Here is a 21689-nt window from a genome sequence, read left to right on the forward strand (position 1 = left end):
CAGACTTATGCATCTAATGTGTTCGTGGCAGCACTTTGTTGGCCCAGTGTACTTGTGACCACACTCACAAGGGATGCTACACTCCTGGAAATTGAAATAAGAACACCGTGAATTCATTGTCCCAGGAAGGGGAAACTTTATTGACACATTCCTGGGGTCAGATACATCACATGATCACACTGACAGAACCACAGGCACATAGACACAGGCAACAGAGCATGCACAATGTCGGCACTAGTACAGTGTATATCCACCTTTCGCAGCAATGCAGGCTGCTATTCTCCCATGGAGACGATCGTAGAGGTGCTGGATGTAGTCCTGTGGAACGGCTTGCCATGCCATTTCCACCTGGCGCCTCAGTTGGACCAGCGTTCGTGCTGGACGTGCAGACCGCGTGAGACGACGCTTCATCCAGTCCCAAACATGCTCAATGGGGGACAGATCTGGAGATCTTGCTGGCCAGGGTAGTTGACTTACACCTTCCAGAGCACGTTGGGTGGCACGGGATACATGCGGACGTGCATTGTCCTGTTGGAACAGCAAGTTCCCTTGCCGGTCTAGGAATGGTAGAACGATGGGTTCGATGACGGTTTGGATGTACTGTGCACTATTCAGTGTCCCCTCGACGATCACCAGTGGTGTACGGCCAGTGTAGGAGATCACTCCCTACACCATGATGCCGGGTGTTGGCCCTGTGTGCCTCGGTCGTATGCAGTCCTGATTGTGGCACTCACCTGCACGGCGCCAAACACGCATACGACCATCATTGGCACCAAGGCAGAAGCGACTCTCATCGCTGAAGACGACACGTCTCCATTCGTCCCTCCATTCACACCTGTCGCGACACCACTGGAGGCGGGCTGCACGATGTTGGGGCGTGAGCGGAAGACGGCCTAACGGTGTGCGGGACCGTAGCCCAGCTTCATGGAGACGGTTGCGAATGGTCCTCGCCGATACCCTAGGAGCAACAGTGTCCCTAATTTGCTGGGAAGTGGCGGTGCGGTCCCCTACGGCACTGCGTAGGATCCTACGGTCTTGGCGTGCATCCGTGCGTCGCTGCGGTCCGGTCCCAGGTCGACGGGCACGTGCACCTTCCGCCGACCACTGGCGACAACATCGATGTACTGTGGAGACCTCACGCCCCACGTGTTGAGCAATTCGGCGGTACGTCCACCCGGCCTCCCGCATGCCCACTATACGCCCTCGCTCAAAGTCCGTCAACTGCACATACGGTTCACGTCCACGCTGTCGCGGCATGCTACCAGTGTTAAAGACTGCGATGGAGCTCCGTATGCCACGGCAAACTGGCTGACACTGACGGCGGCGGTGCACAAATGCTGCGCAGCTAGCGCCATTCGACGGCCAACACCGGGGTTCCTGGTGTGTCCGCTGTGCCGTGCGTGTGATCATTGCTTGTACAGCCCTCTCGCAGTGTCCGGAGCAAGTATGGTGGGTCTGACACACCGGTGTCAATGTGTTCTTTTTTCCATTTCCAGGAGTGTATATATACCAGATATTTGTAGTTGTAATTTGGCCTTCACCGAATGAAGCAAATCTCTCTCTTTTTTTTTTTTTTTTTTTTTTTTTCCGAAAAATGGCTTGATGTTGTTTTTCCCCAGGATTCTTGCAATTTTGTGTGAGGGAGACCCACTGTAGAGGATAAAGATGAGTTTATCTTCCTTTTTCTCTTCCTGTGTTTTGTGGATTGCAGTGTCATTTGTTTTCTTTAATGTATGTCTGATCTGCACTTCACTGTCTCCATTTTGGTGAAACACATCCCTGAGGTGTTGCAGTTCATTCGAGAGTCTGTCTTTGCCCTGTGAGCTGGCATTGTTGAAAGGGTGTACTGCTGTGCTGGATGGTGACAGCTTGATGCATGAAGGTATGGATCTGCGTATGTCTTCTTTCTGTAGGCTGCATGTCCCATCCAAAAAAGAAAGACGTCCATTGTGTTCTAGCTCCATCGGGCACTTTATGTTTTGATGGATGCTGTTCAGGGGCTCTCTATCATGTTCCCACACAACAAAGATGTCATCCACGTAATGGAAGACTTGTTTATGTTTGAGCTGTGCAATTTTTAGTGCCAACTCCTCAAAATGCTCCATATAGGGATTAGCAATCCCAGGTGCAAGTGCCAAGCCCATGGCTACTCCACCAACTTGCTCATTAGTTCCCCACAACATTTGAAGTAAGGTTTGATGAATAGATGTGTAAATAGTTTCACTGTTTGGGGCTGAATAGTATTGTGTGAAAAGAGATGTTACGTCAAAACTCACCAGCAGATCGTCCTTCTGCAGCCAGATCTCCTTCACTGAGATCACAAATTCAGCCATGTTCTTCATGTGGTGACTGCAGCGTCCCAGTATAGGTTTCAGGAGTGAGGCTAGAAACTTGGCCACTCTATACGTGGGTGCATTAGCAATGTTAACTGTTGGATGCAGTGGGACCACTTCCTTGTGGATCTTAGTCAGTCCATACAAATGTGGAGGCGCTGAAGCCTTTGGGTAGAGTTGCTACAGATCTTGTGTCTCATGAAGCAAAGCTGCTGTTTTTTTTTATGTGTTCTTCAACTTCATGTAGGCCGGTTCGTGCAGCAGATTGCTTATTTTCTGGTGGTTGTCATCAGCACACTGTCAAACTGTGGCATTGCATTTGTCAGCAGGAAGAACTATGGTGTTTTCATCTTCTGTTACTAGTCTTAGTGTTTTTTGTTGTGCTGTCATCACGTCTGGTTTTGGAAGTTAAGATTTTTCAATTATTCTGCATGTTTCCTGCCTGATTTACTCCACCTTTTCCACTGGCAGACCACAGATGGCTTCCTCAACACCACTAATAATATCCTGTTTCAGTATTGTATTTGGAACAGGAGCAAAATTCAGTCCTTTGGAGATCGCTGAGGTTATAATGGCACCAAATTCTTTCTTCAGCAAGTTGACAATTGTCTCGGTATCATTGACACCCTAAATCTTAACCTCCTTGGGGTACGCTGGATCAGCCATTTTTTTGTTCGGTGTTCTTTTCTTAGGGCCCAGTATTTCTTCATTCTTTCTGATCTTCTTCTCCTCCTCTCTTCTTCTGAGACGAAGGGTTTGGACTTTTGTGTGGATTTGTCTTGGAATTCATTCTGAGAAGATGACCATAAAAATTTATTCTCCTTTTTCGCATAGGATCTGAAGGTTTTTCAGTTTTCTTGTAGAGTGTTTCATTTTTGATGTACATAATTTTATTGTCTTGAAATTTTGGCCCAATGATTTTTATTAAAATTTTTCTTTCCTTTAGCTCAAGTTTCTCCATTTGGCCTTTGAAATTAATGGTAAGTATTACTGCTGCATACAGTGCTTCTGGCTTAATCACTGTCTTGTAATGTGTAATTTTGGACCCCCATGAAAGGGATTTTTTGTTGTATGTATTTTTTGTTAGTTGGAAGGCCAATTCAAGTTTATTTTTTCTGGATTCCATTGCTTTGCTTTCCCCAGCATTCCAACTAATCCATTCTCAGAGATATTTGAATTCATTTACTATTTCAGTCTTCTGTTCTTGAACTTTCAGGTATTTACATGAGTGCTTGATGTTTGTCAATATCTTAGTTTTCTCAAAGGAGATGTGAAGACCTATTTTAGCTGCTTGTTTCTTTAGTTCAAGGATTTGCTCCCATGCTTCTTGCATTGTTTCAGCAAACAGGGCCATATCATTTGCAAAAGCAATGCAATTTACTTTAAGGTTCTTCTTTTTGGAACCCAGTCTTATGCCACTCTTAATATTTGTGTTCCAGTCTCTGACTACTTTCTCAAGGGCACAATTGAACAGCAACGGTCAGAGCCCATCCCCCTGTGCACTCCCGTTTTCATTTCAAAGGGTTCCAATAGTTCGCCCATAAATTTAACTTTCGAAAATGTATTTGTAAGGGTCGCTTTTATAATATTAGTTGTTTTCTTATCTAAACCCATTTCTTCCAGGACTGATAATAGAGATTCTCTATCAATCAAATCATATGCTTTTTTGAAATCAATGAAGGAGATTACGTATATCTTTGCCCTTGATTTTTGGTATGCCATAATGTTTTTGAGGTTTAGTATTTGTTTCAAACATGATCTACCTTTCTAAAACCTCCCTGGTATTCCCCGATTTGCAGGTCCAATTGCGGCTCTGCCCTGTTCAAAAGGACTTTAGAAAGAATCTTGTACGTTATATCCAGCAGTGATATTCCTCTGTAATTGTTAGGGTCTGTCTTCAAACCTTTCTTGTGGACAGGGTGCATGAGAGCTGTTCTCCATTCTGCGGGGATCTCTTCTTCTTTCCAGATTTTATCGAAAGCACACTTAAGGGATGTAACTGCATTTTTGTCAGCCTTTTTCCATAGTTTGGCCACTATTTGATTTTCTCTGGACGCCTTGTTGTTTTTAAGAAATGACCTTCTGTAGTTCTTCAGCCATCGGTGGTTCTGAACCTGGCTTCTCACGGTTGTTTGGGATGGATTCAAATTTTTCGAGGATGGGTTCACAATTCAAGAGTTTCTCAAAGTAGCCTGCTAGTATTTGGCAATTTTCCGTGTTATTGTGAGCGATGGTCCCATTTACATCTCGAAATTGGAGGGTGGGTGCTTTGTATCTTGATAACCTTTGTTTGAAAGTTCTGTAAAAGCTTCTTGTGTTGTTTTTAGCAAATTCTTCATCAATTTGGAGGAGAGTTTTGTTTTCATGTGTCTTCTTAATCCTTTTTATATTTTCATCTACCAGTTTTCTAACTGTAATGAAATTCAGTCTGCTTTCTTCTGTTTTCTGTGATTGCCGATTTTGCCATGCCTGTTTTCTCGTTTCAATGAGGGCATCACATTCCAGCGACCACCAGGCATGTTTTTTACTTTTTATGTTAGGTGCTATGCGTTTGGCTGTAGTAATGAGGTTTTCCTTGATATCACCCCAGCTTTGTGTCTGAATGGTTTCTGTTGCTTTTGTGAATTCATCTGATTTTAATATCTTTTCTGTGCTATACTTCCGACCCTTAATGTGTTTCATGCTGCGTTTCCTGTTTGGGATGACTTTGAACTTAATTTCAGAAAGGTAGTGGTCTGAATCCAAGTTTGCACCCCTGAGTACCCTAACATTCATGATTTCTTTGCTAGAAATCTTCTTGATTGCCACATGATCAAGTTGAAATTCCTCAAGGCTAGGATTTGGGGATATCCATGTCTTTTGTCTTTGTAGTAGTTTCTTGAAAGCTGTGGATTTAAGAATTAAATTGTGTGCTTGGCAGAGTTCTATCAGCCTCAAACCATTTCTGTTGGTTCTCTTGTGTGCTGGATAGTCTCCAACTATTTTCTTATATCTTTTTTCTTTATCAATCTGTGCATTAAAATCTCCAAGAAGAATGATGATGTTTTTATCTGGAATTTTCTGAATAATGTCATCTAGATGATTCCAAAAGGCCTCCACTTTTTCTTTGTTTTTCCTATTATCCTCATTTATAGGGGCATGTGCATTGATAATTGTGTAGATTTTGTTTGTGCTTGTGAATGTAAGACTTGAGATTCTTTCTGATTGGGAATCAAAGTCAACTATTGAGTTAAGGATTTGTTTGTTGATTATAAAGGCTGTTCCAAGATGTGGTGCATTTTTCATTACTCTCGGTCCCACTTTACCTTTGTATATCCTAAAACCTTCGAAATCGAAGGTGTCTGTATCCATGTATCTTGTTTCTTGAATGGCTGTTATGAGTACATTGTGGTTCTTTAGTGTATCTGTTAGATGTTTTAGTTTTCCGGTTTCCAACAATGAGTTTGCATTGAAAGTTGCTAGGTACATTGATTGCCTATGTTAAAATTTGGATGAGGTTCCAAGACACTCCGACTTGTCTTTGTGCAATGTTACAGACCCCCCAGAATCCGAATGTCTGCTGACGTACTGGCATATGGTGGATCGTCCACCTGGGGTAAAACAGTTTACATCACACACTTCCAAGATTGATGAAAGTTATTTTGGGTGTGGCCCAAAGGCCACAAAATATACAACCAATATTGTGAGTCCTGGAGGTAGTTCTTCCGCTCTTTCCGCTGTTGGGAATCTGAACTTCCTCTTCCACCTTTCAGGCTGTTGACCACGTTTCACCTAGTAACCCTAGGCAGGGGCCCTTACAGGGTCCTACCATCCGGAGCCAGATGGACCCAGGTTTTTTAACGAGGTGTTACTCCTCCCCCTCCTCCCTCCTCCTTCCTCATCACTTGCGAAATGAGGCCCTGGACTTGGGACCGGCAAGGGTGGAGTTCAGTGCTATTTTGTTATTTGATGCTTGTAAAATTTGGTGAGTGAATGTGTAAATGGCATTCTCAGTAAAGCAACTCTTCTGGAAGCCAAACTATGATTTATTGAGGTTATTATTGTTGCTCAAGTGGGCTACTATCCCTGAATAAAAAACCTTCTCATAAATTTTTGAAAAAGTCAGTAGTGAAACATTTAAGTATTTGAAAGATCCTGACAGATTAAAACTGTGTGCCGGACTGAGACTCGAACTCGAGGCCTTTGCCTTTTGCAGGCAAGTACACTACCAACTGAGCAACCCAAGCACAACTCACAACCCGTCCTCACAGCTCCAATTCTGCCAGTACCTCGTGTCCTACCTTCCAAACTTCACAATAGCTCTTCTGCGAACCTAGCAGAACTAGCACTCCTGGAAGAAAGGATATAGCGGAGACATGGCTTAGCCACAGCCTAGGGGATGAATCTCTAGCACTCTGTTGTAAACACCATCAAATCCATATGAGCTTATATTTCTGAGGGAGTATTCATTTTCTTAATTTAGAGGGAGAAGTTGGTGTTATAATCATATGATTGAATTTTATGAGAGTTGTTTTTTCAATATACTGTTGTGGTTATCTTGAACTGTTTGTCCTTGCATTTTCTACTATATTTAAAAAATGATTATGAAACGCATTTGCTACCTGTGTCGCATCATTTACAACCCTTACATTGTGGTGATATTATCGTGTTCTTTGGCTGGTGGTCCTGTCTCTCATTTCAGTACATTTAATGTAGCCTTAAGTCAGCCGCTGGAATCACTGATTTCGAACAAAACATGCATGTTCCTTGATTTTTAAGAATTTTTCTTAGTAATATTGAGTAGTTTTTGTAGTGTGCATCTACTGCAGGATCTTTACTTGTTCTCGAAAGCAGATATAATTCGCTTTTCCTTTCACAGGGAAGCTTAGGACTAGAGTTGTTAATGCCGGTATACCACTTTGTGCAATTGGTTTCCAGGAAAAATTATTGACATTATGTGCTTTTAGTAAATAATTATTTGAGGGAAATGCTCAATAATGTTCTAACATCATGTTCTTTGTAAATGTTCACAGGTATCAGAAGAAGATTAAAGTTGCCCCATGGAGTGAGGATGCAATTAAAACTGGTCTTTGTTCTGTCCCTCCAGCTTATTGCCCTTCATCAGTTTTGGGACTTTATAACACATCATCAATGACTGATCTTTTTGAGAATGTATTAACACAGTTTAAAAAACTCTATAGCCGAAAGGTAACTTCATCCTTATTTAGTTTCTTAACAGAACTGTCATAAAGTTTTGCAGTGTAGGCTGTGGGTCAGAAATTTCTTGATTGTGTTTTAGATATTAAATATTTTGTCCCAAATGGCTAGGTGAAACATACAGACAATAGAAATAAAAAACTAGTGAGTTGTGGTTTACATAGTTCAGTTTAAATAGTCTTAAAATATGTGGGTGGAAATGGGGAACTTGTTTTCTAAGTAATGACTAGTTGGTTATTCACAACAAAGACATATTTGATTTGGAATATAAAGCAATGCAGTAACATTTTTATGTAACTTGACAATGGTTTACATAATGTATTGTGGTAATATGGGTCAAGATTTTATCTACATATTTTTTGTAAATGAAAATTCAGGCAGTTCATCTGTTGCGTTTATGACTTATTTACATGAGAACTGCTAATTCATGTGTGGGGAAAAATTTATACTGTATTTTATGGAGTATAAGACACACTTTTTTCTTCGAAAAATTGCCTCCAAAATTGAGGTGCGCTTTACACTCGAAATTAATATAAACATGCCGAATGTTTGATTTAAAATTCCGGCCAGTCTTAAAAATTGTCATATATTTGATGCCATGGGAAACCTCTCGCTCTCTGGCAACATCAGATTCAGCTGGCAGCTGTAGTGCCCTGATGTGATGAACATTAGTTGTGAGGATTCACAAGCTTGCTAACAGTGTCTCCCTCCTGCTCTGCCGTCATAAACCCAGAACACTGTCTGGGCCATGATGTGTCAGTGAATTTGAATTGAAAATTATTTATGTTGTCGGTAACAGTACAATATTTCTGTTAGTAACTAGTTTTGTAATGGGGAAAAAAAAAGTATTCATATCATGTGGGCTGCAAATGGAAAGTAATAGCATATGCAGAAGAACATGGAACAGCATTTCAACCCTGCACCAACAGTACAAAACCATCCGCATTTGGCGTGCTAATAAAGAAGATATAGGTAAAAAGAGGAAGACTAAATGGGTAAATAGAGGACTGAATGCAAAATGGCTAAAACTAGAATATGAGTTATTGAAATGGATTCAAGGACACTGTCAAAATGATTCAAATACCTGCTCATAAGCTAGTGCTACAGTGGAACTTAACAGATTTTAAGGATGAAGTTGGTTTTGAGCTTCAGCTCAGCTCACATCCAGTCCCTATCTGTACCAAACAACATCACAAAAGACAGTGTAAATCTAAACTATACAGTTAATATGCACGAGCTTATGCCTTGTAAATATACAAATGCATGCAAAATTAAAGATCATACAATAGAAGCACTCACACAAAGCTAAATAAATGACTTTCTTCCACTTAGAAGCTTGTCATATAATGAACAAACAAATGTTCCACACTGCTGATGATGTTTGAACTGATGATGGGGCCTTACAGGAACTACAACAGCTGTTCAAAACCAATGATGTCTGTGCCACAGACGGCATAAATCCATGTCCGCTACTGGTGTATCTTATCCATTTTCACCAGAAAACTTTGAAGGTAGGAGTAAGCAAAGTATTGTCATGTGCAGGTGTGTAATTTTTATACAAATTCCAGTACACAAACCTGCAATCCCAGTGTGACCATTTTTCAGTCACAATTATAAGGTGATTTCTTTAGAGACTAGGATATATAACACCACCTGTAAGGCCATAGGATATTAAATCTCCACTGCCTGCCAAGGACTACCTTTTGTAAGCCTAAAGGTAATCACAATTTTGACATGCCATCACATAAGCCTTGCAATACGTGTTCCACACTAGGAAAGTGAAACTCATTGCACTGTGTCACTTTCATGAATCATCTAAAGAACAGTTTACACTTCCCAAGCATTTTCTGTCTGCTACATCTTGTTTAATGTTATCTGCAGGTGTGTGAACTTACTAAAAGGGCTGTTCGAAAAGGATCTGACCTTATTTTTTTATTGTTGAAACCAGCAATGGAATCCAGTCACGTGCTCTCTGTGTGTGTAGACATGCATATTGTGTATGCCTGACTTTTTCATGGCTGCAGGGACAGCCAGTCTCTGGTTAGCCATGGACAAGTGAACACGTTTAAGTGGTAGTAGTCTGATTTTGTGTTGAGGGCAAAATGACAGAAAAAGTGGAGCAATGTTACTGCATGAAATTTTGTTTTAAGCTTGGTGATTCTCAAGTTGGAACAATTCACAAGGTTCAACAAGTGTTTGGGATTAAATAATGGGTACCAGACAGATAAAAGAGTGGTACAACCATGACAGAGGTGGCTGCTCATCAAATGAAGAGTGAAGCACTTTCAGGTCGGCCCTCAAAATCCACAAATGAGGTTTTTACACATCATGTAAGAATCCTGGTATGCAGGATAGATGAATTATGATCAGAGAAGTTGCAGATGTCATTATAATCAGTACTGGATCCATTGATTCCATTTTAATGGGACATTTGGACCTCAGAAGGATCTTAGCAAATTTTATGCTAAAGCTGCAACCAACTGAGCAAAATCAACTTCATTCAGCAATCACACAGGGCGTGATGGATATGGTGAACAGCAACCCCAATTTTCTTAACCCAGTTATCACTGATGATAAGTCCTGTGTTTATGGTTATGCCCCAGAAACAAAGTTCCAGTCATCACAGTAGAAGTATCCAGCATCCTGAAGACCAAAACAGCAAGGCACATCTGCAACAAAGTGAATGTGGTGTTGTCCATGACAAGTCAGTCCCAAAAGATACTAGTGTCAATGAGGAGAACTGCCAATACATTCTGCATCACCTTCATGAAGCAGTGACGAAGACAGCTGAACTTGTGGGCAGTGGGCTGTTGGTACCTTCATCATGATAATGCACCTGCTCATTGTTCTCAGTTACTTCAGAGTTTTTTGGCCAAACACAACATGACTGTGATCTGTCAGCCTCCCTATTACCTTGACCTAGCACCAAGTGACTTCTAGCTTTTTCCCCAGACTGGAAAAACTCTGAAAAGGATCAAAGTTCAGAGCAAGGAAGATGTTATGACTTCAGAACAGGGAAGGCACTATGCAGAATTCGACAAAGCAGCTGTGCACCACATCAAAAAAGAGTTACTGGCATTGCTTTCACCAATGTTGGGAAAGGTGTAGAAATTGGAGAAGACTACTTTGAAAGTGACTGGTGTCAAACAATTGAATCTAAGTAAACACTGATTTTATAAATAAAAGTTGGATACTTTATGAACAGCCCTTATATTAATTTTAACATATTTACAAACCTTAAAAGTCATACTAATTGTTAAATTTCTCCTATGTTTAATTTTTCTAGTGTGAAAAATCATTATGATTCCAAAAACAACCATCATTTACACATAGTTATGTGCCGCTGTTTGGCATAGTTCCACACTGGTTTTCTTTTGGTGTTGAGTAATAAACCAATGGAAAGATAATATTTTCTCTTCATAATCCTGTGGCATTTTCTGAGATATTTTGATTTTGGTTTGCGTACTCAGTCCATAAACTCACAGCTGCAGGCAGTGCTGGCTTCGGTCACACAATTTTGAGGCTGTTGCCAATGTCCTACACCATAGTGCCGGTTGGGGGTATCCAAGGGGTGGCCAGCATGTCCTGTGCATCCCCAGAAAGGCCTCTACCTATTTCTAGCAGTTATTGGCTGCATTGAGGTTGAACCCTGTTCCCTGGTCAAGTGGGAGGTCCTTTCAACATGTGTGGACAAGGTAAGTCTTTCCAGGAGACAAACTGAAATGCATCCCATGTTTGTTCAACAAACAGGTTTTAGGAGCTGTATGTGGCTGATAATGATCCTGAGCCAGCTTCAATTGTTAGTCATGTTCCAAGAATTGTCTCTGAGCTTGCAAGGTCTGGGCATTCACAAATGGTGGGATTATTGGTGATTGGAAGCTCCACTGTTAGATGTGTAATTGATCCCCTTAGGATATGACTGCCAAGGTGGGGAAGAAATCCAGTGTTTACTCTTAAAGTACATACCAGAGGGAGGCAACCCAAATGTGGAACAAGGCATTGCAGATTACATGACAAGCAATGAGTGCAGCCAATTGCAAGTGGTTGCTTATCTCAGTACTAACATAGTATGCCCCTTTGAATCAGAAGAGATTATCCCTGATTTCTGTTTACTGTCTGAAGTAGTAAACACATCCAATCTTGTTTGCAAGATGAAGACCGATTTCACCATCTGCAGCATCACTGACAGGACTGACCATGCACCTTTGGTGCGTGGCTGAGTAAGGGGTCTGAATCAAAGGTTCAGAGGGTTCTTACATGAAGAATGTGGCTGCTGTGGTAGCAAGCACTGTGTGCTGTGGATTAGGCACATATTTTATTTTTTAGAGGTTAAAGGGTCTTGGAAAAGTTCTAACAGTGATACAGACTCAAAAAGAGCAGGTCAAACATGAGACAAGGGTAGACATAGAAAGTGTAGGTATTATAGTTACAAATTATCATAGTTGTGTAGCGAAAGGACCAAAGCTCAAGCACTCATAGAAAGCACTGAAACAGATATAGTTATGTGTATTGAAAGCTAGCTAAAGCCAGAGATAGGCTCAGCTAAAGTTTTTACGTAATCCATTGGTTCATAGGCGACACATTGGATAATGTTGTGGAAGCTGAATAATATTTGAACAAGACAGCTGCTCATCATCTTCAGATGCTTACAGACTTTTTGTCACAGTGGCTTGCCAATAAATACGCTGACTCACCAGAAAAGCACAGACATCATAGACAAATCATAGAGCACGGCGAGATCTAATGCCTGCTGTCTGAGAAACAGGCTAGCATCTTCATATGCGCGACATTAGAAAAGTGCAGGCACAAATTGCTGCCCTGCGCATGCAGCCAGAGTGTTTGTGCCCAGTTTAAGTGTGCGGACCCCGATTTCCTGTCTTTGTTGACTGGTATTTGCTCCTTTGTGGCTGTCGATGCCTTAGTAATGCATGCTGATTCCCATGCCTTGCTGAGCTTGAATCCCATGTGTCTATTAATCAGGCTGTTGCTTGTATGTATTTCAACTATTTCTTTAATGACAAGAGTCGAAGTAGGTGGTAGGAGATGAAAGGATCTTTGTCTCTCCTTAGTTCCTGCTATGTCTCGTGCCAAGACAGTGTTAAGCAAAAGCAAACTTTTCTGCCTGACCGAATCTGGCGCCTTTATCTGTAACAGTGTGACATGTATTGCCATTGTATGATTTGCCTCACTGACACGAGATTTTATATATACCTGGTCTCCATAGACCTAGGTTTTCTTTAACAGAACCCAGCATCTTTTAAACTCACACTGGAGGGTGGAGGACACATTTTATTTCATGTTTCTTGAACAACCTGCCAATCTCAAAAGACACATCAGCAACATAGGGTAGAAAAACCATCCTCGTGGAGTTCTCTATTTCTTCTGGCTGTTCTTGAGGTTTATTGCATACAGGCTGACATACAATATGAACCTGTTTGTCTGAGTACCCGTTTTGTACAAAGACAGAACAAAGATGGCGAAGCTCTGCTGATAACTGCCCTGCATCTGAGATAATTCTAGCTCTATAAATGAGAGTCCATAGTATGTCACTGCATTGGGATGGGTGATGGCAGCTCATAGCTCATATATATAGGCCAGTGTGAGTTGGTTTACAAAACACACTGTGACTCAAGGAACAGTCTTATTCTCTGCAGATGAAGACATCTAAGAATGGGAGGGCTCCATTTTACTCCACTTTCATGATGAAGCAAATGCTGAAGTGTTGGTGCCCCATGTGGCCATACTACAAAGGTGTCGCCCACACATCTCCAGAAACATTTAGGTGTCAGTACTGCTGACTTAAGTGCTTTTTCCTCAAAGCCTTCATAAAAAGGTTAGCAACTATGGAAGACAAGGGGCTGCCCATAGCACCTCTGTCAGTTTACTCAAAATGTTGTTCATTAAATAAAACGTAAGTTGAGGTGAGTACAAGTTTGAATAGATGTAAGATGTTCTCCTCCAACTTTGCTCCAATAAGTTGCAATCCACCAGAGGTATTTGTGTGAACAAAGAGATCACATCAAAACTCACTAATGTGTAAGCTGGTTTGAGATGCAAAATCTTCAGTTACTACATAAAATCTTCTGAGTTCTTGAATGTGATGTTCACATTTTCCTCAGTAAAGAAGTCAGATATTTTGCCAGGTAATGTGTTGGGGCTTCTACATTGCTCACAATAGGGCCAAGCGGAACTCATTCCGTACTTATCTTAGAGAGCCCATAAAGACATGGTGGAACTTGCACTTGTATTCCTAAGCTCTTTTTAAGATATTCAGGAAACTGGTTGGATCTGAGGAGGGGAGATGCCTTCCATTATACTGCATCAGTTTGATCCTCTGGAGACAACAGAGTCCTCCAGTAAACCCGTCATCTTGCCGAAGTAAGGTTTTGGAGTCAGAAGAACAGTAGCATTTCCCTTGTCATCAGGTAAAATTACTACTTCTGTGTCTTCTCTTGAGGATCAGAGCACTTGTAAGGAAATCAAGAAATACATATGTTAGAGAAGTAATTAACAATTCCGACAATAAAGTCAAATCAATATGGAATGTTGTTAGAAGGGAGACAGGAAAAGTAACCACTGGGGTTGGTAGTATTACTATTAAAGAGAATGAGACCATCCTAACCAACAGTACACAAGTAGCTAATGTATTTAACAACCATTTCTTAAGAGTCTGTTTTGAAAAATTTTAGACAGATTACATTTCACCTAACAACCTCTTGTGAAATAAGTAAAATTATTAAATCTTTGAAAAATAAATGCTCTGTTGGAGTAGATGACATCTCTAATAAGATATTAAAATGATGTGGAGCAATTACAGCTGATCTTCTGAGTCACATATGTAATGCATCACTAACTGGAGGTATTTTCCCAGACAGGTTAAAATATGCCATTGTCAGGCCTCTCTTCCAAAAGGGAGACACCACAGATGTGAATAATTATCGGCCAGTATCCTTGCTTACAGTATTTTCAAAAATCTTCGAGAAATTAATATACTCAAGAGTGGTTAGCCATCTAAACAATACTGGGATACTTAGTAAATCACAGTTCAGATTTCAAAAGTGCTGTTCCACTGATACAGAAATATACAATTTCACTGTCCACATAATAGTCTTTAAATAGTAAATGTCACCAATAGGAATTTGCTGTGACTTGTCCAAAGCATTTTATTGTGTGAACCATGAAATTATGTTACAGAAATTCCAATTCTATGGTATAAATGGAATAGCAAATGAGTGGTTTAAGTCATACCTACAGAACAGGAAGCAAAAAGTTTCCTTATGTGGGTCAAGTGATTTAAATAAGTTTCCCACTTCATCTGACTGGGGTGAAATTACATTAGGTGTTCCGCAGGGTTCAATCATGGGTCCCCTTCTGTTCTTGATATATGTGATCGATCTCCCTTCCTACCTTAGACAGGAAGCTGAACTGACAATGTTTGCTGATGATACAAGCTTCATTATTAATCCAGTAAAAGAAACTCCAATTGAAAATGATGCAAATAAGGTCTTTGAAAAAGTCATTAATTGGTTTTCTGCAAAAGGGCTTTCTCTAAACTTTGAAAAAACACAGTACATCCAATTTTCTGCTGCAAAAAGTTAATTGCCAATTTTGAGGATATAGAAATTAGTAAGCTAACATATTTTGCATACTTTCACTCTCTGATGTCATACGGAATAATATATTGGGATAACTCAACATTTAGACAAAAAATATTCACTGCTCAAAAGGAAGTGGTTAGTATAACGTGTGGGGTTCATAGTCGCACATCTGGTAGGCATCTTTTTAAAATATTGGGATGTCTTACAACATCCTCACAGTACATTTACTCACTAATGAAATTTGTTCTCAGCAACATGGACCAATTTAAAAACAACAGTGACATTCATGATTATAATACCAGAAAAAGAAAGACTTACACTATTGTAGTAACCACAACCAACAGCGGGAATGCCTTGGGCTGCGGATCGGAGCTGCCAGGCAGGGAAGCCACCGGCGGTGGAGCACGCACCACCTGGTAAACACAGGAAGAGTCGGGCGACAGACCAACGACAACTGACAACAACCGACCACTACCGACTATGAGCGACACAAAAAGGAGGAGATAAACAACGGAGGCTTGTGGAAACCACAACACCAAACACCAAACGTAAATCCACTTGGAACCAGAGCCAGGCAAATGTCAACAACAAGCAATGACCAGAACGCAATACCGCCGAGATAGAAACGAAATCCAGAGCGAGTACCAGACTGGCTGGACAAGGGCAGAGCGGGTCCGTATATACGAAACCGGAGGGAGCAGCTTTTGGCCGCTGTCTGCACGTGGCTTAGCAGTGGCACCCTGGCTGCGCGAGAGCCGCTGCACGGAATAGCCGCCGCGGAGGCGGAGCCCTCTATGGGCTGACCACGTCCATTTGTTCTGCCGCGTGTTCGACTTCCGTGGCGGAAGATACTAGAACTATTCTTTACTCAACCTATCTTTGGCTTAGAAAGTGGTAAAATATGCTGCTATAAAAATTTTCGACAAATTACCAGATGAAATAAAATGTCTGACAGACAGCAGTAATAGCTTCAAAAATAGATTGAAATCATATCTCCTTGTCAACTCCTTCTCTACCATAGATGAATTCTTGAATAAGAATAAACAAATCTATAAATATATACTATATACTATGCCTTTTGTGCCATTTAAGGGAATGGGGTAAATAATAGAAATATTAATCTTTAACTCTGAATCTTGTTTCATATGTGCATTTCTTGTGCACTTGACACATTCCTCATCATAACAGCTACTGTACCATGCGATTGATCAATGGAACATGGAACCAACTAACTAACTGACAGTAGTAATAACTGGACTGTTGGTAGCACATTGGAACTTGTGAGTTAGTCCTTCCACAGATTTCTTGTGATTTTTTTTAGACCCGCCCTCTGCAGTGGTTAATGTTTCCTGTCACGTCTTAGTTTAGCTATGGTCACTCCTTCACATTTCCACTTCACAGTCCCATAACCAACAGTAGACTTCGTCAGGTTTAGATGGATTGAAATATCCCTGATTGATCTCATACTTGTGTGACTTTCAGTAAATAGTCCACATTCAAAGTCACTGAGCTCTCCTGACCAACCAGATTTTTCTGTTACTGCTTCTACATTAACTCTAGAACACAAACTTTCATAATTATTATGACTGCCAATTTTTCATTGTTGCTTGAAAAGTGCGGGAAGGTCACAAGCACTTCCGTCTCATAAGTACCTTTCTAGCTTCAGATGTGCTTATGACTGCCAAGAAGAAACTCCATGCACTGCTTAGAAAACAGTGACAGCTTTTCTGAAAGTCGTCATTTTTACAAATGTTTGTAACTTCGTTACGTCTTATAATGTCAGTAATGCTCACAATATGGGTTTATGATTACTTCTATACGTGATCCAAGATTTGTTTCCTGAGATAATAATAAGAGCATTTATAAACTCAGTCTATTACTATCTCGTATTTCATTTCAGATCCCAGATTTAACAAAGGCAAATGACCCAAATCTTTTAGATAAAATACAGAAATTACTTAATGAGCTGGAGCAAGAGGAGAATGACAGCAACATGACCCGACAAGTGAAGCTGAACCCGATAACATTGAAGAAGATGATATTGACCTTACAGATGGTGAGAGTGAAGAACGCCAAATTACAGTCGTTGATGCAGACCTTCCAAATTCAGGCAAAAAATGGAGCGATACCCTGTTCCGAACAAGAAAACGACCCAGGATTGTTTCTTCATCTTTCGGTGGCAAGGACTACATCATTTGGACTCAAAAGATCTCTCTGCAGGGTAAGGATGGACGTCGCTGGTCATCTGCAGCTCCTAAAAACAAGACAGTGCCTACACCTCAAAAAAATGTTATCCATCATATTCAGTCCCCTATCAACGGTGCTAGAAATGCTGCTACACCGTTAGAAATATTTTCTTTATTTGTCACAGATGACATGTTACAATTAATAATAAATCATATGAACAAAGAGGTAATGAGGAAAATATCAAAATTCAAAGAGCACTCGGAGTACAACTTCCACTGAAGAATTAAAAACTTTAAGTGGTATCCTGATCTTGACATCAGCTTTGAAGAATAACCATTTATCAACTTGTGAATTATTTGACAGTAGCCATGAGTTTCAAGCGATTTGAGTTTTTAATTTCTTGTCTGAGGCTTGATGGTAAAGGAATTATGGGATGAATTTGTTATCAATTACTGTATCTATTACAGACCAGGCTCATTCATTACAGTGGGTGCACAACTCCTTGCATTTTGTGGCAGATGTCCATTTCATATGTTCATAGGCAACAAGCCTGCAAAATAGGGGATTAAAATTATCATGGCATGTGATGCAGGAACAAAATATATGGTTGATGCTTCCCCATATCTCGGCAAAGCACAGATACTGAAGGTCTGAGAATACTAAGTGAAGGAGCTCTCAAAAACAATGAGAGGATCTAACTGAAATGTTACAGTTGATAACTGGTTCACATCTATCAAGTTAGCCAATGATCTGCTGAAGGACAAAAACATGTTCTCGTTGGTACTTTGAGACACAATAAGCAAGAAATACCTCCAGAACTACTTAAAACCGAGAAGAGAGAGATAGGAACATCTATGTTCATCTTTTACAAGGAAATGGCTCTTGTCTCTCATAATCTAAGGCAAATAAAATAGTCCTTCTGTTAACGACGATGCACGACCAAGCTGAAATAGATGAAGTAACTAAGAAGCCTAAGGTGATTCATTGCTACGACACAAAAGGTGGCGTTAATTCATTAGCCCAGATGTCTTGCAACATTTCTTGCAGCCGGAACACTAAATGCTGGCCATTGTGTGTCTTTTACGGAATTTTGAACATTAGGTGCAGGTAAGTCACGTTCACAACACCACCCGTGAGAAGAAGAATGTCCTAAAGAGGAAAAACTTCGTAATATGACTGAGTGAAGAGCTACTCTCATCATGGATGCAAAGCAGGCTACACATACCAGGAGTATCAAATGACCTCCACCTCACTATACAGTCTGTCCTTGGAATTGAACACCATCGTGAGGACATTGGTGGAAATGCTGGAATATTATCTGCCCTGAGGAGAACTATCTGCCACATATGTCCATCGAAAAAGAGAAGAATGACAACAATGTTTTGTGCTGTTTGTCGTAAGGCTTTTGCAAAGAACATTGAGCACAATTATACACTAATTGTTCGAAATAAATGTTCTCATTGTTGTCAGAAACTATTGTTTCTGTGATTATAGACTGTCACCTGTATTGTTTATTAGTGATAATTAATAAATAATAAAATGTGTTACCAAATTTTGCTTACATTTTGTTATGTCATAAAAATTACGAATGTTTGTAACATTAGATAATTGAAGAACGTTTGTGTTCTAGTGTTAACAACACAATACTTCCCACCTTCTTTTATACTGGAAGATCTGCAACTTGTGACCTTTAGTGGCCAGTCCTGCATCACATAGACACTGTATTCTGCCCAACATGTACTAGTAGTTTCAGTATGAGTGGGTTGGGTATAGACATCTGTGAAAGCTGTCCTCTGGCTCATGCCCCAGTGAGCTCTGGCTGCTATCAAGGCACATGGACCTTTAAACATTAAGATGACACTACTTTGTCTGATGATCTTATTTCTCTTAATATAAAAGCTGATAAAAATATGAACATTGAAGAGTTAGTGGAGCAGACACAGCTACTGCTCTGATATAAAAGAATTACTATTATCAATCAGCTTTTTTAAGCTGCTTTGGAAAATGTGTGTACTGATGAATTTGACTGTCCTCCAATCTGTCAGTTGGAACCTATACCCAGCAACCAACTATTCTACGAGATGTTACTGAGAACAGAACATTTTACAATTTGAGTTTATGTTCTACAAGAAGTAACACTGTATTCTTTCAGAGTAATTGTTATTTGGTTTATGATTAGTTAAGTGTATACCATTCACTGTAATGGTGTCATGTCATATGGCATGTTTCATTCACTCTGTGTGTATATTTATCTATTCAGTATGTTTCTTTCTGTGATTATTATATAAATTTTCTTAATATTCTCACATGATGAATGAAGTGTTACCTTACAGGCTCATACACATCATTACCTTCAAGTTGATGGGTTTGATGAGTCATATTTTCTCTCAAGTATGGAAAGTCTCCAAACTTCAGCTGCAGACTACAAAAAGATATTGCACCAGGATGTTGTGAAAATACCTAGAATACAAGTTGTGTGATCTGTGCTGTAGTGAGATTGTGTTTGTAATGCAAACAAATAAATTTTTACTAAATGCTGAGATAAAAGACGGTTGCAAACATGTAAATATTGCGTATTTTTATGCCTGACAGCACTCTGATTATTTGACTTTGGTGTTTTATTAAATAATCATGGTACTGTGAACAGTCAGCATTGGAATGTTGAATTTTGTAAATTCCACTGTAATGGAAGGTGAAAGTTGCTTAACAAGTATACAGTCCTACTATTATAATATTCTGTTCCCTTTTTTAATGATTTTTATCACTCACTTTATTTAAATTTCTCTTGTGAACACACTCCTGTGCAAATTTGCATACATTTTGAAACACAACAATCAGAGTTAACATTTAAATTTTTTTGTGAGCAGACAGGCTGTGTTACTTGTCAGCTAATGTTGGCAGATAGAAGTGTAATTAGCAGCATTCAGAACAATTCTCTTTATGTGAACTGACAGAAATTTATCTAAGGCTGTTGCCTAACTTTACTGTACCTTTATATCATACTAAAATACTTTATACTGAATAGAAACCATAGGATGAGTAAACATAACTATCCAGTGTGTAGTGTTTACTTTGAGCGATAGATAAAGGTGTAAACAAGTATTTAAAGGTGGTTGCTCAGTTTACAAACTGTTGTCCTCATTTAGAGTCCATAAATGCATATTTACACAAATTTATTTATTTATTTATTTATTCATCTGTGGAACAATAAATATTGTATGGATGTCGGCAGTTTACAACACATGAGCACACATTTACATTTAAAATGAAACAGGTTTATCATATTTTGTGTAGTTTTTATAACTAGTCATACACACATTTATAATTACATAATATTTTGGTGATAATGTCATATGTTGCTAATAATCTACATCTATGTTAAATATTCTTTTACAGTATAACAACTTTTACTTACTAAGAAGGTTTTAAGCTTTTGTCTGAAAGTGAGGGGCTCATTTATTTCTTTAATTTCCTGTGGTAATTTGTTATACAGTTTTATCCCATTATAAAATATACTTTTTTGCGTCTTTGCCTTGTTCTTTCTATCTAGATGGAGGTGGTGACAAGCTCTTGTTTCATGGCCATGTATTAGGCTGTTTGTGTTATACATGTTGAGATTTTTCTTAATGAACATTATGTTCTGAAAGATATACTCGCAAGAAACAGTTAGAATGCCTAGCTTTCTAAATAATTTTAGACAATGGGCCCTGTTGTTGCTGTTTGTTATTATCCTTATGGCTCTTTTTTGTACTTTGAACACAGTTTGTATGTTACTGGCACTTGTTCCCCAAAACATGATCCCATAGCTGAGGACTGAGTGTAGATATCCGTAATATGTTATTTTAAGACAGGTATTATTGCATACCAGTGCAAGGATTCTAAGAGCATAGCATGCTTTGGATAATTTCTTTGCCAAAATGTTGACATGGTTTGTCCATTTCAATTGGCTGTCTACATTCATCCCATAAGAATTTGGTACTTGTTACACATTCTAATTCATTATTATTAACTTTTATTCTAGTGGCATTGTGTTTTTTGTTCAATTGGAAGTTAATATAGTTAGTTTTCTTTACATTTAGGGTTACTTTATTTTTTAATGACCAGTTGTGGACATCATTGAGAGCCTCGTTTGCTCTTTCTGACAGTTGTGTTGGATTTTCACCTGTTATTACTATGTTGCTGTCATCAGCAAAAAGTATTTTTTCTCCATGTCTGATACTTTGTGGGAAGTTGTTAATGTATATAAGAAACAATATTGGGCCTAATACACTTCCCTGTGGGACACCTATATTCACATGTTCTGGGTCAGACAGGTGTTTTATAAGGGAATTGTTTGAAACTTGTGATATCTCAACTCGTTGAACTCTGTTTTCCA

General features: G+C 39.6%; 1 protein-coding gene across 3 annotated transcripts in view; it reads left to right on the plus strand.

Moving 5' to 3' along the window:
* LOC126259279 (tubulin epsilon chain-like) overlaps positions 1-20773 on the plus strand; it is a 136363-nt gene extending 115590 nt beyond the window's left edge. The window contains exons 8-9 of one of the 3 annotated variants that reach the window (XM_049955925.1): positions 7346-7520; positions 17028-17510. In XM_049955925.1, the coding sequence (XP_049811882.1) occupies positions 7346-7520; positions 17028-17474 (622 nt within the window). In that variant the 3' untranslated portion in view covers positions 17475-17510. Of the gene's footprint in view, positions 1-7345; positions 7521-17027; positions 17511-19647 lie in introns of those variants that run through there. The other 2 variants (XM_049955924.1, XM_049955926.1) reach the window with 2 other exon arrangements.
* The last annotated feature ends 916 nt before the right edge of the window (positions 20774-21689 follow it).

This window comes from Schistocerca nitens, chromosome 5 (assembly GCF_023898315.1).
Source record: "Schistocerca nitens isolate TAMUIC-IGC-003100 chromosome 5, iqSchNite1.1, whole genome shotgun sequence".
Taxonomy (NCBI): Eukaryota; Metazoa; Arthropoda; class Insecta; order Orthoptera; family Acrididae; genus Schistocerca; species Schistocerca nitens.